Genomic DNA, 20,019 nt, shown 5'->3' on the forward strand with positions numbered 1-20,019 from the left:
GTGATACAGCAGTATGGCGGTAGGACAATATTATGTTAAATAAGCTGTAGATTGGATGTAAAATGCTAAACAATTGACTTTGTGTGTGAATGTGAACATTTTCGAACAACTGGAGGCACCGTCAAATCAGCTCATTTTATCCAAATTTAAAATTTGATTAAATCGCACTGAATCATTTCCCCAAAAAATCCTTTCATTTTGAGATCGAAAAGAACCACACTTCGCCTTCCAAAAGCCAGATTTTCAGTCGATTATTTTGTATAGCACGTAGTTAAATAACGGGTTGCTTTTGACCCATTTGTAATCTTGTTAGAAGAAGGTCGGTTAAATTCAATTACATTGTGTAAATAAACGATCAAGAATTGCTCAAATTGCTGTCAACATATGTATTGATGTGTTGTTTTTCAAGATTTAGTAGCTTTTATCGGTCCAAGTGTTTTCAATTCGTGGCGCGACGCTCCGAGATTCGCCTGAAAAATTGAGCTTCAAAAGCAGCATTTGGTCGAACCTCAGTTATTATCGATTTTCTCCAAAATAAATCGATATTCGGCCAAACGAAGTATGCAGTGCTTTGTTTCGCCATAAGGCCTACCTAACTTGAGAATATGAGCCGAATCGATTTTTTGGCTGTTCCCACCAAATGTTTGACCGTTGGCAACATTCGCTCTTAACATTCATGTAAAACAACCGTCAGATAGACCAGACTCTCGCCAAGGGTGGTTCTGAACCGCGTCATTTTTCCATTGGTCAAAAATTGATTGCACGAAACTACTCTGGACACTCAAAGTGGGTACCAAGTACCGTCCCTACACAATTAAGACCCCTGTCTTAGGAAGTGGAGACAGGGCCTAACCTAATTTGGCGTCGACACACAGATCAACTGAACTCAAGGATTGTCATGTTCCTGTTACAGATCATTCGCCAGTTTCCCACCCTGTGCCATCTCCGACCATAATCGAAAACCATGGCGACCAAGTAGCTGAACCAAGTGAGCAGCTTGAAGTTGTTTCAAGGAAAACAGTTGATCAGCAAGCCAAGTCAGCAGCAGAATAATCCGTTAGCTCCCCACCAAGCCAAGTTGAATATGTTCCTGTTAAACGGTACCCTACCAGGGTGCAAAAGCCTCCAGCTCGTTTGGATCTTTGAACATTGAACATGGCATGTTGAACATTGAGTTAGTTTAGAAACTTAATGGGTATTAAAGACTGGCCTAAGTGGGCGGCGGGGGGGGGGATCTGCAGTGTATTTGGACCAGCGGTTGACATTAGTGAGCATGCACACTTGGGTGTGTTTCTGTAACCTTGTGCTTTGATTCGCATTAAACTGGATACATGACAGAGGTGATAATGTATCTATGTGGGAATGTGAAAATGACCGAGGAGGTCCCAACATTTTAACGAAAACCTTTGCTTCCAGTGCGTGGGGTCGTGCTGAAGTCCGCAATAAATTGTCACACCTTCCGTTCCATTCTGTTTCACGCAGCCTCGATCCTTTTTGTTGTAGAGTCTCAAAAAGCTCAAAAAATGTTTAAAAGCGTTTTTTTCTTGCAACCTTCTCTTTCTCTACGATGGGCCGAGGAGTACATGCTAACCGAAGATATCCTCTAAGTTACTTAAATTGAAGAAAATCTTTCATTTACATTTCGCGGCAACGTTTCGTTCATGACATCTTCAGTTTCCATCACAGCTGCGACGTGTAATCCCGCCTGCTCTTTTTCATTTGTCCGATTTACAATGGAGGTCAATTGATAGCTTTACTCCCATGGTTTTCCCCAGGAATAAACATTTAAGATGTCAACATGCCGATCATTCGGGATTACCAGACAATCGCGTGCTATCCTTTATTCAAAAAACAGCTAAAATAGACCAATCAGAGGCAAAAACGCACCGATTTCTTGGATTTACGAGACCCGGGCGATACATTTACCGTCATTGTTTACATATTTGCATATTGTTGTTGGTATTATTCTTCTCGCTGGCTATTACGTTCAATTTTTACCAGGATCGAATGCTGGTCATCTGTATCACCCAACTCAAGTGTTAATACCTCTCAAGAAACATTTTTAAGTGACTTATTTTCAGTTAACTAGACGCAGTTTATGCTATCCAATATGCAGATGGTGCAAGGATGGCTGTGTTTGCCTTCGCTTGCCAACAAATGCCCCAGTATCAATCGACCTAACGGTTGCCGTCGATGTTGAAAATAACCCTGGTCCTGTTCGGTATATGTGGGCTAAAACTACGCAGTGCAGGACTACACACAGCGAAGCAAATTGTAGTTTCAAGCCAAATTTAACTCAACATGGCAAGCGTTATTCCCAGTATGCTAGTTACCCAGTACGATTTGTTTACTCAAGAAGCCAACTTCTCTCTATTCGCTTCTCTTGCGGGAAAATTAAGCCTCGAGGTAGCATCCTAGATAAACTGAAAGAGTTTTCTCTTTTGAAATATCGTGGAAATCGTGCTGGCCATGGTAGCAGATCTAGCTCAAGAATTCCAACTCTCGCACCGCAAGATCGCAAAAATGCTAATCATCTTCGAAGTGGCGGTCGCCATCGGGAAAAAGTGAAGAACAGCTCCCCAAAAACTGTCGGCCGACTGTTAGCCAACAGTTGGCCGACTGTCGTTTACCGCCTTTTACGAAAATCTTCTGCCAACAGTCGGCTGACTGTTGGCCGTTTGTCGGCCGACTGTTGGCAGCATGTCGGTAATTTGTTGGCCAGGTGTTGGTTGAGAGCCTCTGTTGAATATCAGAAAAGCCTCAGCTCTCATGGAAGAACATTGCATATCGACGCGAAATGAAACTTTCTCACTTGAGTCCGCCATTTTTTTAGGTTTTTTTGGAACCAATCTCGTCGCAATCTCCTATGTTTAGGTTTTTTAGGTACCAAACCCCTCACAACCCCATCGCATCATCCTCGCAGTCAAGAAGCAAAATATTTGTTTACAGCGGCTTCTTGCAGCTTTTTTTTTGCTTTACTAAATGTAAGCAGCTTTTATTGTCTCTGACAAATGACTACGTAAAAAAATAATAAACTAACTTAAAATATTAACCAAAAGTAAACTCAAACAGACAGAGATAATTGAAAGTCCATATATGACCCCCTAAAACAAACCGCAATGCATTATACGGCGATTTCATAGGTAAACTTACTCAGGACATACGATGCTGCAATTTTAGCTCAATTTGTGGTGCATCATGCGACTGATTCTACCAGAACGGTAAGGGTCGAGTAATTGCGATGTCTTTACACTTGTCAAATTTTTAAGTTTCAATTTGCTGTTGGTCTATTGTCGGTCAACTGTTGGTATACTGCCGGCCGACAGTCGGCCGACAGACTTTTAAGGGAGTTGTTGCTCACTTTTACCCGCCATCGTACACTTACTGTTGTGGATTTAGCTGACAAGCCTGGACCGTCTGCTTCTAAAATTATCCCTAAGTGCATGGTAATTAATTTTATTTAATCACTTTCACCAGAGTGTGGTGAGGGTCGCACAACAGAGCGAGGCTCCAAATTAAGTGCGCCCTATATCCCACCCATCCCACCCCAGGGGAGGACATCCATCACACAGTAATCTCGTGTGTGGGAAATTAACGTCTCCTACCCCAACCCCGCAGGAGACGGGACCTCCATTTATTCGTCCCTATCCGAGAAGACTAGAATATCTAACCATTTCTTGATGTTATAGAAAGGTATCAAATTCTTCTCAATTATTTTAAGACCCTGAGTGTTGGTCCGGCCGGGGCACGAACCCTCGACCTCCCGCACAACAGTCCAGCGCTCTATCCATTGAGCTAACCGGGAGGCGGTTACTGAGCTAACCGGGAGGCGGTTAATGCTCGATCTCTCGCTAAACCAGAGGCGGCTTCGGCTCTTCACATAGAGCTCCACTCTAAATATATTGACATCTGCTTTGTCTCTGAATTCCAGGGGGTCTCCGGTCTTTTGGTCCGAGAGTCTTTTCGTCGAAGTCTTTTCGTCCAAAAGTCTTTTCGTCCAAAAGTATTTTCACCTAAGTCTGTTCGTTTATTTGTCAAGTCTTTTCTCGAAGGAAATAAATAACTTTTAGAAGGCTAGATAAGGCTATAGAAAGAACTTGTTGCGAGCCGCCGCCATTTTGGTACCGATACCTTTAGTCACCAATCTTAGTTTACGAATTCGACGTCATGAATTTACGATAAATACACAGAGCATGAATGAGGTTGTAACGCAATATGTTTTATTAAATAGTGGCAAAAGCGAAGACTTGCTTGCCGTTTAATTATTTCACGCGAAAGAAATGGGAATATTAGGCTTGTTTTTAAGCTTCTATTGAGCGTAAAAGGGCAACGAAGTGTAATATCACTACGTGAATGTCTCGCAACAAGTGCTTTCTATAGCCTTATCTAGCCTTTTAAAAGTTATTTTTTGCTTCGAGAAAAGACTTAACAAGTAAACGAACAGACTTAGGTGAAAATACTTTTGGACGAAAAGACTCCTAGACGAAGAGACCGTGAAAACGTGGCTCAATAATAGAATCCCTTCGCACTTGGTGTGCCCCAATGGATATACCCTCTTAAGGAAGGACCGCGCTGGTAAGCGTAATGGGGGTGGAGTAGCGGTCATCTGCAGAAGTGACTGGCAAATCAGGTGTTTATTTGGTAGCGATTCTTTCGAATGCGTCTGGAGTGTTACAACTACGTCTAATTCTAAATATTACGTAGCTGCGGTCTATCATCCTCCAGATCCAGTTTATGCAGAAGGTGAAATTCTCGATTATTTTTCCGATTGTTGAGAACACGTCTTATCTTTAAATCTGGACGCAAGGATCGTAAGGATCGTTATTGCTGGTGACATCAACAAACTCTGTATTAATACCTTAATGAGCCAACATAATTTTCAGCAATTGGTTAAGTCCTTTAGCGAGGTCAAAGGATACTGGATGTATTTCTCACCAATTGTCCGCATCTATGGTAGCAAACATCTGTGTTCAAAAGCCTTGTACGCTCAGATCATCTCTGTATTCTGGTTATGCCTCGTATCGTGGTCAAGTCAGTTCGTAAAACTGTTTCCTTTCGAGACGTAAAAGAGCATCGCAAACTTTGTATGAATAAAAAGATGGACCAGTTTGACTGGGGATGTTTCACCATTTCTGATGATCCTATTGATAATGTTAGGCGTCGAAGCGAGACTATATTTTCGATGTTTAATGAATGCTTCCCGATTATAAAGGTTAGAATTTCATCCCGAGACCCGCCTTATATGTCTCCTCTTGTTAAGTATTTATGTAAAATCAGGAAAAAGAACTCGCGGAGTCACAAACAGTCTGAAAACCATGTCCCTCAAGAGCGAATCAACGAACTTATCCGTACTGAACAAATCCGTGCAGTTAATGAAAGGAATAGCAGTTATCACACCAGTTCGAAGAGGTGGTGGGATACTGTCAATATGATCACCGGTAGACAGGCTCGCAATGCACCTTTCAGCTCTACTATTGACCCGAAAACAATTGACTCATATTTCCAGTCTTTCAACTTGATGATCATTACTCCTCGCCCGAAGTCCTTTCCATCCCGGATGACACTCGTATTCCTACAATTGAGGTACACACTGTATGGAAGTTTCTGACTACATTAAAGCGCACTGCCCCAGGTCCTGATGAACTTCCGTTCTGGATCTGGAGGAATTATGCTTATCAACTTGCGCCAACAATCACCAAAGTATTTAACTCCTCTCTCAAGAAACAGTTGGTGCTCTGTTTGTGGAAGCTACAACCCCGGACAAAACTGTTGCGACATTTCAATGCAATTTTTATTTTCCCGCCATAACCCTTTTTCCAAAAGGAACAAACTTGCCCCTCTCCCCACCCCTGGTGCAATGTTGTTGGGGCTTAACAGCTCAGGCATGCATTTCTTGTGTTACCGCAACAACATTGCAATAGGGGAGGGGGGAAACAGTCTTTGAATTTGCGACGGTAAGCATTTTTGTCAGGGTGAGTGCAAAAAATAGGTATTTTTGTACTGTGTCTCGACAGGTTTTGTCCGAGGTTGTAGCTAATATCACACCTATTCCCAAAGAGACTCCCTTCGAAACATGTAATCAGCTGAGACCAATTTCTTTAACTAACGTTAACGTTATTATGAGACTCTTTGAAAGAGTGGTAGTAAAGCAAGAGCTGTCTCCTGTGTTGAGGTCTGCTATTGGCCCAGACAAGTTTGCCTACAAAAAGGATGCAACACAACCTTGACGCTCATTACTTGTCATCATCATTGGCTAAAGTGGTTGGATGGGGCAATAGACTTTGTAAGAGTTTTCTCTTTTGATTTCAGTAAAGCGCCGGCCAAACGAGAAGTGTTGCGCCTCGCAACAAGACGCAACATTGTTGGGTCACCCAACATTATCTCGTTTGGCCACCCTGTTGCGAGTTGTTGCGACGTGTTGGCACTTGTTAGATAAAGTTTGACGACGGTCAAACTTTCTTCGCAACAAGAGCCAACATTTCCTTTGTTCGTGTCCACAATGCGTGAAATTTTCTCGTTTGGCCAGGTCAACGCAACATGTTGCGCTAACGCATGCGTATCGCACACTCAAAATTCGTGTCCACAATGCAGATTCACGAAAATGTTGCGTGTTGTTGGATACCGTTTGGCCACCCTCTTCCATGATAACATGTTGGGCGACCTAACAATGTTGCGTCTTGTTGCGTGGCGCAACATTTCTCGTTTGGCCGGGGCTTAAGGCTTTTGACAGTGTTTCAAATGCTATTGTTTGCAATAAGTTATTGTCACTTAATATTAATCCTTATGTTTTAAATCGAATTGTTAGTTTTCTTAACAATAAGAAACAGAGAGTAGTCGTGGACGGCTTTGTCACCGAATTTGTTAGCATTAACAGAGGGGTACCGCAAGGTACGGTCCCAGGGCCTATATTGTTCTCTATTATGGTAAACGATATAAGACTGGTCCACCCGAAGCGCAATTTATCGCTCAAATATGCTGACGATCTTACACTAAGTGTACCTTTGTCCGCACATCAATATCACTCTCTTATTGAGGTTGACAGCATTCAACACCGGGCGGTAAGAAATCGTATGAAACTAAACCTCACTAAGACCTGGGAGATGAAGGTGCATGGTAGAATTTCCAAACCACTGCCACCTCTGGTACAGGGGATTGAACGAAAAGCTGGTTGAAATTTCTGGCATAATTTTCCAGGAAAATCAATCGGACTGAGACCTTCATATTGACAATTTTCTACGCAAGGCTAGTAGTCGTTTATATATTTAACGCGTTTGTAAATATTTTGGATATCTTAAAGAGCAATTGACTAAATTATTTGATCTCTTAATTATGTCCCTGTTTTTATATGGAATTGAAATTTGGGGAGCGGCATATCAAGGTAAATACCTTGAACGTATTGATGGGTTTTTTAAGCGAGCATTTAGGTTTGGTTACACCAACAACCTGTATGTAATAGCTGAAGTTATAAGAAATCGAGATTGCAAGCTGTGGAACATTATCACATATACTCCTTCCCACCCCCTTTATCAACTATTACTTCCTAAGAAAGAGAGATTTTTACGAAACAGAGGACATGATTTTATTTTACCTGCCGTTAAACCGGAACGTTCTAAGAGATCCTTTACTAATAGGTGTCTTTTTAATTTTAACTAATTGTACTTGACCTTAAATTAAATGATAGATTGTGTTGTCATGTTTGTAAAGTCACACGTATGTTGTGACTACCTGACCATGGATAATGAATAAAGACTTTTATAACTTCATGGCCATAAAATCGCGTAGCATTGGGTTAAAAATTCTGAAAGTAGAATAATTTAAAGACAAAAGCTTCAATGGAACAATACCGTAAGAACATATGGACACTTGAAATAAAATTCACCAGTCCAAATAAGGGCTAAAATGTTGCAAGGCCTCACTTGAAGTCAGCAAGCCCTATTCACATTTTCCGGCCGTAGCAGTCCTTGCGCTTTTGAGGATTTCATTTTTCGATACTCTAGCGCTAATTCCTTTGCTTTTAGTCTTAAATTTCAATTATTTGTGGAATATGGAGTTTCGTTTAAGCTCCAAAAGGTCTACCTTAATCGGGATGGAACAGAAGAGGTAACAACTTATTACGGACTTCGGCACGAACCCAAGAATTGAAAGCAAAAGATTTTCGTTAAAATTATGTATCTTCTGGGATGTCTACGGTCATTTTCACATTCCCACACAGATCAAAGATCCCCTCGGCCTATCATGGAAAGAAAAAAGGTTTCTAAACACACAACTTGAACAGAATTTGCGTAGCTTTTTCTGGTTCTGCATCTCCCACAACAACAACAAATATAGGCATGCTATGCATGCAGGAGTTATTTTTTTGGAGATGTGGGTTGAAATGGGACACTTAGTAACTGATGCTGGTGTCTGAATAATTATTGGCAATAATAAACTGCATAGAGTCCTAAAGTGTGACGTCACGTTGCCATGACAGCATTTTTTTCTGGTCTAAACAGTTTAAACTCATACTTCAAACATGGCGTCTTTATCGATATGCTCACTCGTTTCTTTCTTTTCTGGAGAGCGGAAATCGCTTGATCGCGGAGAAAACCACTTCAAATCCGACCATGTCCAAAGCTTTATTTATTCCAGGGGAGTCATCAAAGGTGAAGTCCAAGCAAGCATGAAAAATAAGGACTACAAAGTCACAGTAAGTTGCCAATTTGGGATCACAACACGTATGTTCAATTCGAAGAACTCCCAACCCCGATTTCACCTCCAATTTAATGTTTATATTGCGGAATATATATTGCAACTTACGTGTCTGTTTCGAATTATCTTTTTATCAGATTTATCTCGATGAAAACCTTGAAATAAAAAACACAGAATGCGAGTGTCCTCGCGGCGAGTTCAAGTGCAGTCACGCGGCAGCCATATTTATTTATGGCATCCATAACCTTAGCAGGACGGACCTGGAATGCCAATGGAAACGAAAGCGAAAGGCAGAAAGCGTACAGTCTGCAAGCCAGATGTTTCCAGCGCCACCGAAGAAGAAGGATTACAGCCCTTTGGCGCGCGATCCTAGCCGAGAAGATCGGATGTGGCTGTACAGCGAACTAAAGCGCTATGGCAAATTTACAGGGACCTGCTGGATCTTGAGTCCCGAACCACAACCTGCTACCCCTCTCCCGATCAAGACGATTGAGGATATCATTTACTCAGAAGGTTTCCTTATGGCATCTACGAAGGAAAAACAATTAGAGTACTTGATTGAGAATGCCAAAGTAGAGGAGAGAACCATAAATGTTGTGAGCACCCTCACGGCTGGCCAGCGAAACAGCCCTGCATGGCACCAAGCTCGTAGAGGCCGCCTGACTGCCAGTAATTTTGGCTCCGTCCTCCAGGCAAAAAGAGTTACACCGTCTCTTATCAAGCGACTACTTGGGGAATACAACTTGAGTGGAGTTAAAGCAATTGCATGGCGACAGGACAATGAGACTGAGGCCCTGAAATCCTTCACCAACATCACAAACTTTACACCTGTACAGACCGGCCTTTGGCTACACGAGTCGGGAGTTCTGGGTGCTTCCCCTGATGGACTTGTGGGAGACGACTCGGTGATTGAGTGTAAGTGCCCCTACACACATCGAAATGCGACAATCAAGGAAGCTTGTGGGCACAAAGACTTTTACTTGGAGGAGAAGGAAGGGAATTATACGCTGTCTACCACACATGTTTACTGGCATCAGTGTCAAGGCCAGATGTTCCTGACAAAGCGCAAATTCTGCTACTTTGTTGTATGGACCACAAAGGATAGTGTAGTTATCAAGATTGAACGAGATGAATCTTGGGAGCACAATATTACTATCTTGAGTGATTTTTACTTTCATCAACTATTCCCAAAGATTACCGAGGGAGAACTTTGAAAAGTGGTGCACAGATGCTGGACATAATCAGAGTGGGGGGGGGGGGGGGGTAGTGGGAGCTAATGTAAATAGGCAGTAGCTAATGTTAAAAGGTATTTTTTTAAATTTCATACATTAATTTCTTAATATAACATTACATATTCTACACTCAGATAGAGACACAAGATAAAGAACCCACATTTTTCCATTTAGCATAGTAACTTAATAATAAATTACATTCTTCCTGAAAGCAAGCTTAAACAATTTTTTTTTTGCAACCAATGGCTACTGGTAGCTGGTAACACTTATCCTGGTTACTCAACAGGGCCCAGGTACATAAAACTTATGCCACACTTAAGTAGGCTTGCATAGCAATGCAAAGGGAAGGGGAGAGAGCCAAAACAAAATCCATGCAGCACAGGTTATTTTTTCTGACTACCTCTCACCCTCCCTTAAGCTAATTGAAGTCTGGCTTTAGTTTTATACACCTGGACTCAGGCTCCCAGCTTCACAGACACAAAAGTAAAACCTTTAAGCCAGCACGACTTTCACACTTGGAACTACTGGACGAAAGAATTCCATACTGGTCACATGCCCCTGACCTGGATTTAGTTGAAATGACAATTTAAGAATGTCACTGGTTTTCATTATAATCTATTTTCACAGAACACATAGTAGTTTGTATTAATGAACATAAAGGAGATGAATATCAGAAAAATGTAAAACTGACCACATCATATTTTTGACCAAAGCTATGTCAATACCATTTGATCTGTTACAGTAGGGCTTCTCGTAATACAAAAATAATATTAAAAACTCATTGTACTATAATTTAGTTGAAAAAAAGTTCTATTCAGTCAAATTCAAAGTCTTCGCAGCCATCCTTGATCAATGGATACTGCAAATTAACAAGAGCTGAGCACAGTTGGCATAGCTTGTCAGCATGGCACCTCAAAAATGCTGGGATGAAGCCAAGGATGCGAAAACTCTTAAGTCTTGCATTTGCACGCTCTACGTGGATGCGACATCGAGCTATTGATTTTGTCGCCCTTGCCTCACTCTCTGTAAACTTTCCATTGTTGAGAAATGGTGGTATGTTCACTGAAACACCTCTTGGAACTACATCGCTGATGAGAAAACCTTTGTCTGCCAGAACAAGATCACCAGCACTCAAACGTTTACAAAACCCAGACTCTTTAACCATGACCTTGTCACTGACTGAGCCAGGAAAAAGATCACTAACATAGGTTATAACTCCATTTGGGGCAACCCCTATAATGACTTTGAAAGAGTTCATTCCCCTGTAGCTGGAATATGTAGCATTCTGCTGGGACATGAGCTTAGGTGCAGCAATTTCAATGTCTGTACAATCAATCACAATGCGGCAACTGCTGTACTCAGTGAAAGAAGATGGCAAACACATCTTGTTCTTTTCTCTAGATGGCACAGTTGTCATGATGTCTTTGAACAGGAGAGAATGCAGAACATGGACAAAAGTTAGTACTATGTTAGCAACAGTTGCAACACTGCATGAAAACAACTGGGCTAAATGTAGATTGGTATAATTTTGTTTCAGTTTCATCAGAGTGATAAATATCTGGTCCTCAAGTGTGATCGCCTCAACCTTCCATCCAGCATAATAGTTTATTTCACCCTTGAATCTTGAAACATATCCCACAACAATATCAAAAACATCCTTAGTGGGTAGACCTGTCTCCATCCGTATCACCTCAGGGCTCAAGCTCTTAGCAGAGTAGTGTGCACTATAGTAACTTGACACTTCCTTGTGTTTAGCAAGTTCTGTTGAAGTCATATCAAGCTCTATTGACAGCAGAGCTTCTTTGGAACTTGTCTTTTCCTCTTGTGAGCATTCAGTGGAACATGGTTCAGAGTTCTCTTTAATCTCTTCAAGCACAGATGCTACAGTTGGTAATTTCGTGGGCTCGGCAGACACTTTCCGTTTTTTCTTGGGGGTAGGTGTACTGGGAGGTGTTGGTCCTGTACCTGGCAGCAAGTCCAAACTATCAAACAGCTTGTGCCTGTTTCTGTCACTGATGGTTGGCATATTTTCTTTTCGCCCATCTTTAAAGTGACAACTGCAAAGTCGCGAATGTTTGCTGGGCTTTCTATCTCCTCTCCTATAACAGAAAAAGACAGAAGCAGTTACTATACTTGCGCTTAAAAAACCCAAAGTTTAGTTGGTCACATGCTTAACCTTGTAGTCTAAGACGTGAATGCGAAGCGAGTATTTCTCTGAGCTTGTTACTAATACTAGTTAGTGTAAAAGCTTTGATACTCACAACTATCATATAGTTTTTTAGTAACTAAATAATCTTAGATCAAGACTGAAGACAAGGAAAGGCAAAGCCGCGAGAAAAGAAATAAGACAAGAAAGAGAAACAGCTAATCGTGAATCAGTTTGAGATAAAAAAAAAACAGCTATTTCTAATCGATGGTACAGCATCGAAATATATATTTTTCGAAAAATACTCACCTTACAAATGATATCCACTTATCATAGAGTGTTTTATGTTTTTTCTGGTCTGGAAACGAAAAGAATCGGCAGCAGTGGCTTTCAGATGTGTGATTGCAATCTGGATGAAAACACTGGCCCATCGCAAACTTCGTCTCCGTGGCGTTTTGACTCGAATTATTGCTCACCAGGTGCTTTTGTCCGCTTATTATACTCTTCAATAGTAAGGCCAAAGGTTATCTTGATTCTCTTTATCTTATTTCTATTATTGGAGGATAAAATGCGCTATTATAGCTCTTGAAGTGTTCGAGGTCAACGACAATGTGTCACGCTAGGGACGCCATATTGGTTTGTTTAGACCACAGAATTCCGGTGCTATGGAAACGTGACGTAAGCACTTTAGGACTCTATTGACACCACGCTTCCTGCAGTCCCCTCTACAGCCCTAATTTGAACCCGTCATGCAACGCTCTCTCTCCAACGTTGCGTGACGAGACCAAACAACGACCTGCTCGTAGACTATAATAATGCTTACTGCCGCCTCTTCGTCAGAGACAAAACCGTAATTATTATTCTGGCCGTAAAAGACCCCATTCATTAATTCCGTCTGGTTTTTCCTGTCCACAAAAATGCACAATAGGCGTTACGAAGCACTTTTTAATTGGCGTACAGCAATATGGTGGACATAGTCTGGGTGGTAAGACCAAATAAAACGAGAATTTTAATTTTATTCGACGTAAACACAACGTTACAAAATCCTTTCTCTCCTCGCTCGCAAGCAGTCTTGGGTATAGCGTTACAACAGTTGCGATGGCCAGCGGCCGCTCCAGTGAGTTAATAAGACGAACGACAACCTAAAAACAACCTAAATGAACCTAGATGTAGCCACGAGAGTTATTTTTTATCGGTTCTGTCGTTCGTCTTTGTTATTTGTAGTTAGTGTAAATAGTTCTCGTCTTCATAGTTCAGTTCTGTATTTATTAGTTTGTATTTTTTCGTGCTGTCAAAATGTAAACTAAGTTTGTCAGCGTTGTTTTATGTAATCGCTTTTGAGTATTGTGTAGCCTTGTTTAGTCTATTGTTTTAGACTTTATCCGCTATCTAAAGTCGTAGTTTGTAATTTTCATTTAGTCGTTGTTATTCCGGAGTGCCGTACAGATCTTGTAAGTAGTTACGCTTTCGTTTGTATTTTCCTGTATTTTTTGCATTCCTTTTCGTTGTATTTTAGTTTGTATTTTCGTCGCCGAAATTGTCAAAAAAAAAAAAAAAAAACCAACTTTGTAAGTCCATCCTACACACTTCTTTTCTCGCGCCGGATCAGAGCGGGCGATCCCAATCGGGTAAGATGGGCCCATCTTGCCCGCTCGGGTAGCCAATTCGCTTCATCTTTCCCGAAGGCGCTGCTAGCCATGTAATAGAAGTTATTTACAAACAAATATTTGCTTAGACTCCGATTTACTGGTGATCCATTTTAATGCTATTTAAAAAAATTAATTGCCCTTGACATCATCCCCTAAGACAATTGGTGTTTCCTTTGCAGAAACTCATCAACATGAAAATTTATGACAAGCAGTTGTACGCAAACGTCGAGGATTAAGTCGTGTAGACACGAAGTCGACAATTTACCGATGATTCTCTCTCTTTAAGGTTGCAGTTACCTAACATGTTGTGTCGACTCTTTAATTAAAGACCCCTCGTGCAAAGGAAATTTGCAAACAGCTTTCAAGGTTCAACGTTACACAACCAAAATATTATCCAAATTTATTTTATCAGCATTTAATAATCATAATTTCTACACAGTAAAGATCCAATAAACGACAATACTTCAGTATCAGCGTGACAAAAACCTAGTTCAACAGGAAGTTGCAGAAAGTCACGAGACTATTACAGGTGGAACGAATGCATCTCTCCATAGATGGATTGCAAAATAGAAAGCTTAGGGTAATTGTTTCGCACTGAATGTTTGTAGTGAATATCAACGCAATTATTACAACTGTAGTTACTAACTGTAACTGAGGTCACTAAAACGGCTATCAGTATATAAGAATGTAGTTAACCGGGTAACAGGCTACAATATCTTGTGTTTAATTCTCGAGTAAGAACCTCGCTCTGAACAACAAGAGATCACCGATTCGGATTTTCATTCAATCCTATTTCTCTTCTTTCAAAAGCAAGCACGAAACGTTGCCTTGTATTTGCATACAATCGAGCTCAACAGCCATTGCTGAGTTATATGTCATAGGGGTGAGAGGGGGTGATCCTTGTGTTTATCAAGTTTATCAGTTAAACCTAATACACACAAGGATCGCATAAGGAAACGCACGTAATCCTTGAACGATGAAAGCTCTCCAGATCACGTTCAGCCAAAAATATTACAGATCTATAATCTGGCACTGAATATTCCGAGAAAAGAAGGCATTCTGCGCGATTTTCCTACTCGAGGTAACACTTGGTAGTCACTGCTTAGCTGGTACAATGCTACGCAATTTAAAGCTAATAAAAACAGACTAACGTGGCTACAATCTGGCAGCAAATCTTCTGAAATCTAAACTTATAATAAATATAGAAAAATTATCATAAAATCAACTACAACTCTAAAGCATAAATCCCATTTTACATCTTTGTTATAATCGTAGTCATTAATAAAAGGACCTCGTTTAGAAACAGTGAATCACTTACTATTATCAAAAACACTTCTACGGTAATTGGAAGCAATGAATCGAGAAAAGCTCTCTGACATGTTCAATGTGCTATGCAAGCACCTATAAAGCCGTTCTAGAAACAGGAGCATACTCAGAATTCCATTCACATATGATTTGACTACAATCAGCTGTTTAATCACTAGTTTTACTCATTCTTTTAGCAATGTCTGCGCTCTTAAACACCACAGCATATACTTAAAAGTATTGATAATGGAAAAAACCACCGACCAATGATTCAATGCTACAAATAGAGAAAATTCTAGGAGTAGAACTAATACCTTCTTAATTCCCTTGTGGTATGCGCGATGCTCGATGCTCGATGATGCGCGATGTTCGATGAATTCGCAGAAAACTTACGAAAAGTATCTGATGAGTCCCTGAGCCATGACGAAACGCCGCTTCATACAAGCCACGAAAACTTTTCACAAGTACTTGACAATTTTGATTGCGTTTATTGTAGCCCGTGAACGTGCGGTTAGGAATCCTTCTTCGATAGAGGGCCAGACTGCTAACATCTTGACTTGGCGAACGGGACTTTGAGCGCGATGCTCAATAAGTTCGCTAAATTCACGTCTTCTATTTCTTAAACATTTGAGAATTAAGATAACCTAACCCAAAAACTAAAAACAAAACAAACAAAAAACAAAACAAAACAAAAAAACATGAAGGTGCACATACAAGACTCCGATCCAAAATATATAAAGAAATTATACTCCAAAAGTTCTCACTAAAAAAAAATTTAATCATATAATAATTCTACCTTTGACTAGAAATAGCATTGAAATATTTTAAAATTATTTAAAAAATAAACATCTAAAAATAAAATTGCCCCAAAAGACAGATTCGCACGAAATTTCCCAACTCCCTTTTTTTTTTAGTCTTCTCATGTTCTAAAACTTTCCTCATTGTGTCAATAATATTGGCCAACTGCAGATTCACTTTTTCAGCTGAAATAAATGAGCTAGAACTGAGTAATTTCTTAGAGATAGTCATGATCATGTAGAAATGAAAATAAACAATTTAAAAAATCGATTTTCAGTGTTGCTCTTGGAGCAGAATGCTGGATTTTTGGGATTTGTTATTATAGGAACGGTTCACTGCAATGGAAATCGGGAATCATTGTGGCTGTTCTAGGCTACAATAGGTGTTACATCAAACAGCCTTGCAATGTACACACTTACATAATGTTGTCTCTTAATTTCAACAAGAAACAAATAACAACAGTACTGGGTGTTATGACGCCCATGTATGCGTGGCTTGCCAGAAAAGGGTTAAGGAATGACAGAGCTCAGTCCTTGCCTCATAACCAAGCAAATCTGGAAAAAAAAAAAGCGAATAAAATGAAAACATCTGGAATTGACTTCTACTTTCTCTACAAGTACAAAAAAGTATTACATTATCAATGTTTTCCAGAAGTATACTTGATTAAGATGTAGAATGCTCTAGAATGTTTGACATTTCTATTTAAGTGGAGCCCATATCAAGCAGGTTTGGTCATCACTGGAAAAATTTAGATTTAATCACTTTCACCAGAGTGTGGTGAGGGTCGCACAACAGAGCGAGGCTCCTTATTAAGTGCGCCCGATATCCCACCATCCCACCCCAGGGGAGGACATCCATCACACAGTAATCTCGTGTGTGGGAAATTAACGTCTCCTACCCCAACCCTGCAGGAGACGGGACCTCCATTTATTCGTCCCTATCCGAGAAGACTAGAATATCTAACCATTTCTTGATGTTATAGAAAGGTAGCAAATTCTTCTCAACTATTTTTAAGACCCTGAGTGTTGGTCCGGCCGGGGCTCGAACCCTAATATTAGGCGGTTATATATCATGCATATTATAATTGACTACTACAATGACCGCTTGACGAAAACAAAAAACAAACGAACCCTCTGTTTTAAATCTATCACATACTAAGCTGCCGAAAAGGTTCAACCGGATAAATGCACAAACTAGCTGCCAGCTAACTGGTTAAAATAATCAAATAAGCTGGTATGCTTTAACTTGAAAACATGCACAAGCTAGCTGAATAGACCTTTTTGGCTCTCTGGTCTTATGGTTTAAAATGAGTAAACAGTAATCTAAATGGCTGCTTAAGTATGTGCCGCAGACGACATCGTATGGACGAAATTCCTTCTCTCGCCGAATTTTTCATATTCACGGATAAATCGTCACTCAAATGACTGACGTAAAAGAGAAATCGGTGACAATCAAAATGGAGTCGTTAACTGAGATCATAAACAACTCGAAGGTTCCATTCTTAGCCCTTGTTTTTATTCTTTACATAACCTATCTCCAAAATCCTTCAGAATTGATAGAGCTTCTGCTCTTTGCCGACGATACTTGTGTTTTTTATTTTCACTCCAACGCAAATACCTTAGTATCTGTGCTAAATAACAAACTAAAAAATATTGAAGTTTGTAACAAATTATCGGTGAATGTAAAGAAAACGACTCATTTTATTTTCAGGGAGATGTAACCACAACTTCTCTATCTCCCTTGGCGGCCAACTTTTAACACAAACCAACGCTACTTAAGTTTTTGGGGTATGTATTGACGAGCAGCTAACTTGGAAAGATCATATCAGCTATTTAAGTAAACAAATCTCTACATCCAAGAATGAGTTGCCAATGATCGGATCACTGAGTTTGCGCAAAGATTTCTGTGATCGTCACAGGGCAAACATTTCATTGAAGTTTGTTTTACTCATTTCACACCATGTGGCCAAATACCTAAAAAGGTCTATTGAAGGTTTAGAGCCCCAAAGATTAAAATAATGAGTGTAAAGGTGAAAGCCTCAGAAGTTGTTGCAGCTGATGTTTCGTTGGAGAGACCTAAAGAGGAAAACAGGAAAAGAACTTTTAGTTGTTCATACAGCAAATCGCTGTCATGGGTCAAAAGGGAATGGTTTCAGAACAGAATAATTTTACGTGAATTTACTTCACGGTTACCAGTTCAGTAATATTCCATCAAGAGTTTTGTTAAAGTGAATCTCTTATTACCTCCTTTTCGCGAACATTTGAAATTTTGAACATTGGAAATGATGAGCTCTGATAAGACGAATTGTTGCGGGAAAATTAAGTGATTTTTCCCTGTGGATGTTTAAGCATCTTTATTCTTTGTTTTTAGAATTTTAGCGTTCTTAATTCATGCGAGTTTCCTTCATTGCTATGTTTTAAAAAGATAAAAAGCCACAAGTAAATTTTGAATAGCCAAGTTAAATTGTACAGCTGCATCTCGGTACTTTTCTTGTTCAACTCTAGTGAAAATTTCGGTAAATATAAGTGTTTAAGGTCTTACATGAAAAAGATTAGTTCTCATGGTGGTTGGCAGCTGAGTTTGTACTCGTAATTTTAATTTCTTTTCATACGATAGTTTCCACACCAACCTTGCATAGATAAGCAGAAACTTTTAATTACTTTTCCACTCTTATTTCCTAAACTTCGCTACTGCAATTAAGATAGGTATATTTTCTATACCAGAGCTGTGAATTCTCACCAAGTTTCCTATTTTTAAAACTCGATACTTTTTCTCGCAAACCGAACGATAGCGGCAAAGAATACCACAGCAGCAGTGGCTTTTGCAAATATTTTCATAGCCAAAAATATTATCAGCAAGAGCGCAACTGAATCGCTACTTTGGAAGAGATATATTGACGACGTTTTCTGTCTGTGGAACAGAGCCAAAGACAAATAGAAGAATTAGTATGACAGGCAAACAGCTACTTCTGTCGAGAGATTATAATAGGGAACTTTAGCATCACGTTTACGGCAAACGGCGAACCTGAGGTCACGTGATCACCGCCTTGCCGTCACGTTTGCAGTTTGCGGTTCCAGTTTCGACGGGAAGAAGGCGCTCCAGCCGTTTTTTGGCCACTTAACGAAACTAACTTACGTTTGACACTTTTAGTAAGAATTTTCTACCATCTATGGATCCAAATGTCGTTTTTTTGTGATTAAAAAACAATGTATTTTGCATGATCTAAATGGAAAAAAGCCGAGTGGCGAAAGAACTTGAAAACAAAATGGCGGCTCGAAGTTCCTAAACATGTGCATGCAAAGAAGCACAGGTATGGAGTTCTGTATCAATGTATGCCTTCTTCCATTTCTAGAAAATGCCTTTTAGATAGCCAAACACTTGCCAAGAGGTGATGCTGGCGACCGAAGTGGCCCAGCGAAGGCCAAAATGTCCCGCTGATTATAAGGAAATTTCGAGGGTACTTCCCCTATTTTTTCGGAAGACAAAAAACCCGTCGTGCTCTCAGGGCGAGCTTGTAGAGAAAGGATGAATGGCCTTATCTCAAAATACCTTGAAGATAAAAAGGCTCTTAAAAGGTAGGCTTTGCCCGCCAAAAGACGTCAACGCCATGCTAAATTCAATTTTGGTGACGACGGCAAACGGAAAACCTCAAACCGCTAGCAGCCATTTGCCTTTTGCAGTAAACGCGATGCCAAAAGGTCCCTAATATCTTGTTCACGGCTGAAATATCTGACTCGGAAATTATATTCTTACACACATATAAGTGTACGAAAGCGAGAGATTTAACAGGGAATCGGCCCTTCACATCCAAACGCATTACAAACAGACGAAGACCTTCGAATACTTGAATTTATATTCGTGTCATTCATCAGGCGCGAAGAGAAGATTTCTAAAGGGAGAAGTGTTACACCTCCTAAGAATAAATTCGTCACGCTCCACGTTCAATAAAAACTCACAATGTTTCAAAATATACATAAAGAATATGGGATTTAAAGATGAAATTTAAGAGAAATGTATCTGTGAACTTACCTCGCCGCGAGTGAAAGGTTGCTCAAAAATACATGGGATTCGATTGAAAATGATGTTACTAAAACTGGTAACGAGGAACGGGGAACGGGGAACGGCGAACGGGTGTACAGCGGTAACCCGCCTGAGAATTCAAAATGGCGGAGTAAAGGGAACTAAAAGGGTCTGGCAACTA

The 20,019-nt window shown here is 40.3% G+C and overlaps 3 protein-coding genes and 1 pseudogene across 4 annotated transcripts in view; 2 read left to right on the forward strand and 2 right to left on the reverse strand.

The window, feature by feature from the left end:
* Nucleotides 1-6,860: 6,860 nt before the first annotated feature.
* LOC148726949 (uncharacterized) lies at nt 6,861-7,653 on the forward strand (annotated as a pseudogene).
* Nucleotides 7,654-8,450: 797 nt separating this feature from the next.
* LOC111334840 (uncharacterized) lies at nt 8,451-11,490 on the forward strand. Its single transcript, XM_022940659.2, has 2 exons — nt 8,451-8,686; nt 8,826-11,490. Exons 1-2 carry the CDS (start codon nt 8,513-8,515, stop codon nt 9,900-9,902), a joined length of 1,251 nt encoding a protein of 416 aa, XP_022796394.2. The 5' UTR covers nt 8,451-8,512; the 3' UTR covers nt 9,903-11,490.
* LOC148726950 (uncharacterized) lies at nt 9,983-12,794 on the reverse strand. The gene is made up of 2 exons (XM_088727831.1): nt 12,376-12,794; nt 9,983-12,019 (listed from the first exon to the last, which is right to left on the reverse strand). Exons 1-2 carry the CDS (start codon nt 12,495-12,497, stop codon nt 10,735-10,737), a joined length of 1,407 nt encoding a protein of 468 aa, XP_088583957.1. The 5' UTR covers nt 12,498-12,794; the 3' UTR covers nt 9,983-10,734.
* A 1,308-nt stretch (nt 12,795-14,102) lies between these two features.
* LOC111334831 (immunoglobulin superfamily member 10) overlaps nt 14,103-20,019 on the reverse strand; it is a 58,766-nt gene continuing 52,849 nt past the window's right edge. For both annotated transcript variants that reach the window (XM_022940648.2, XM_088727836.1), the window contains exon 6: nt 14,103-17,893. In XM_022940648.2, coding sequence (XP_022796383.1) covers nt 17,802-17,893 — 92 coding nt within the window. In that variant the 3' untranslated portion in view covers nt 14,103-17,801. The remainder of the gene's footprint in view (nt 17,894-20,019) is intronic.

The sequence above is a fragment of the Stylophora pistillata genome, chromosome 7 (assembly GCF_964205215.1).
Source record: "Stylophora pistillata chromosome 7, jaStyPist1.2, whole genome shotgun sequence".
Lineage (NCBI taxonomy): Eukaryota > Metazoa > Cnidaria > Anthozoa > Scleractinia > Pocilloporidae > Stylophora > Stylophora pistillata.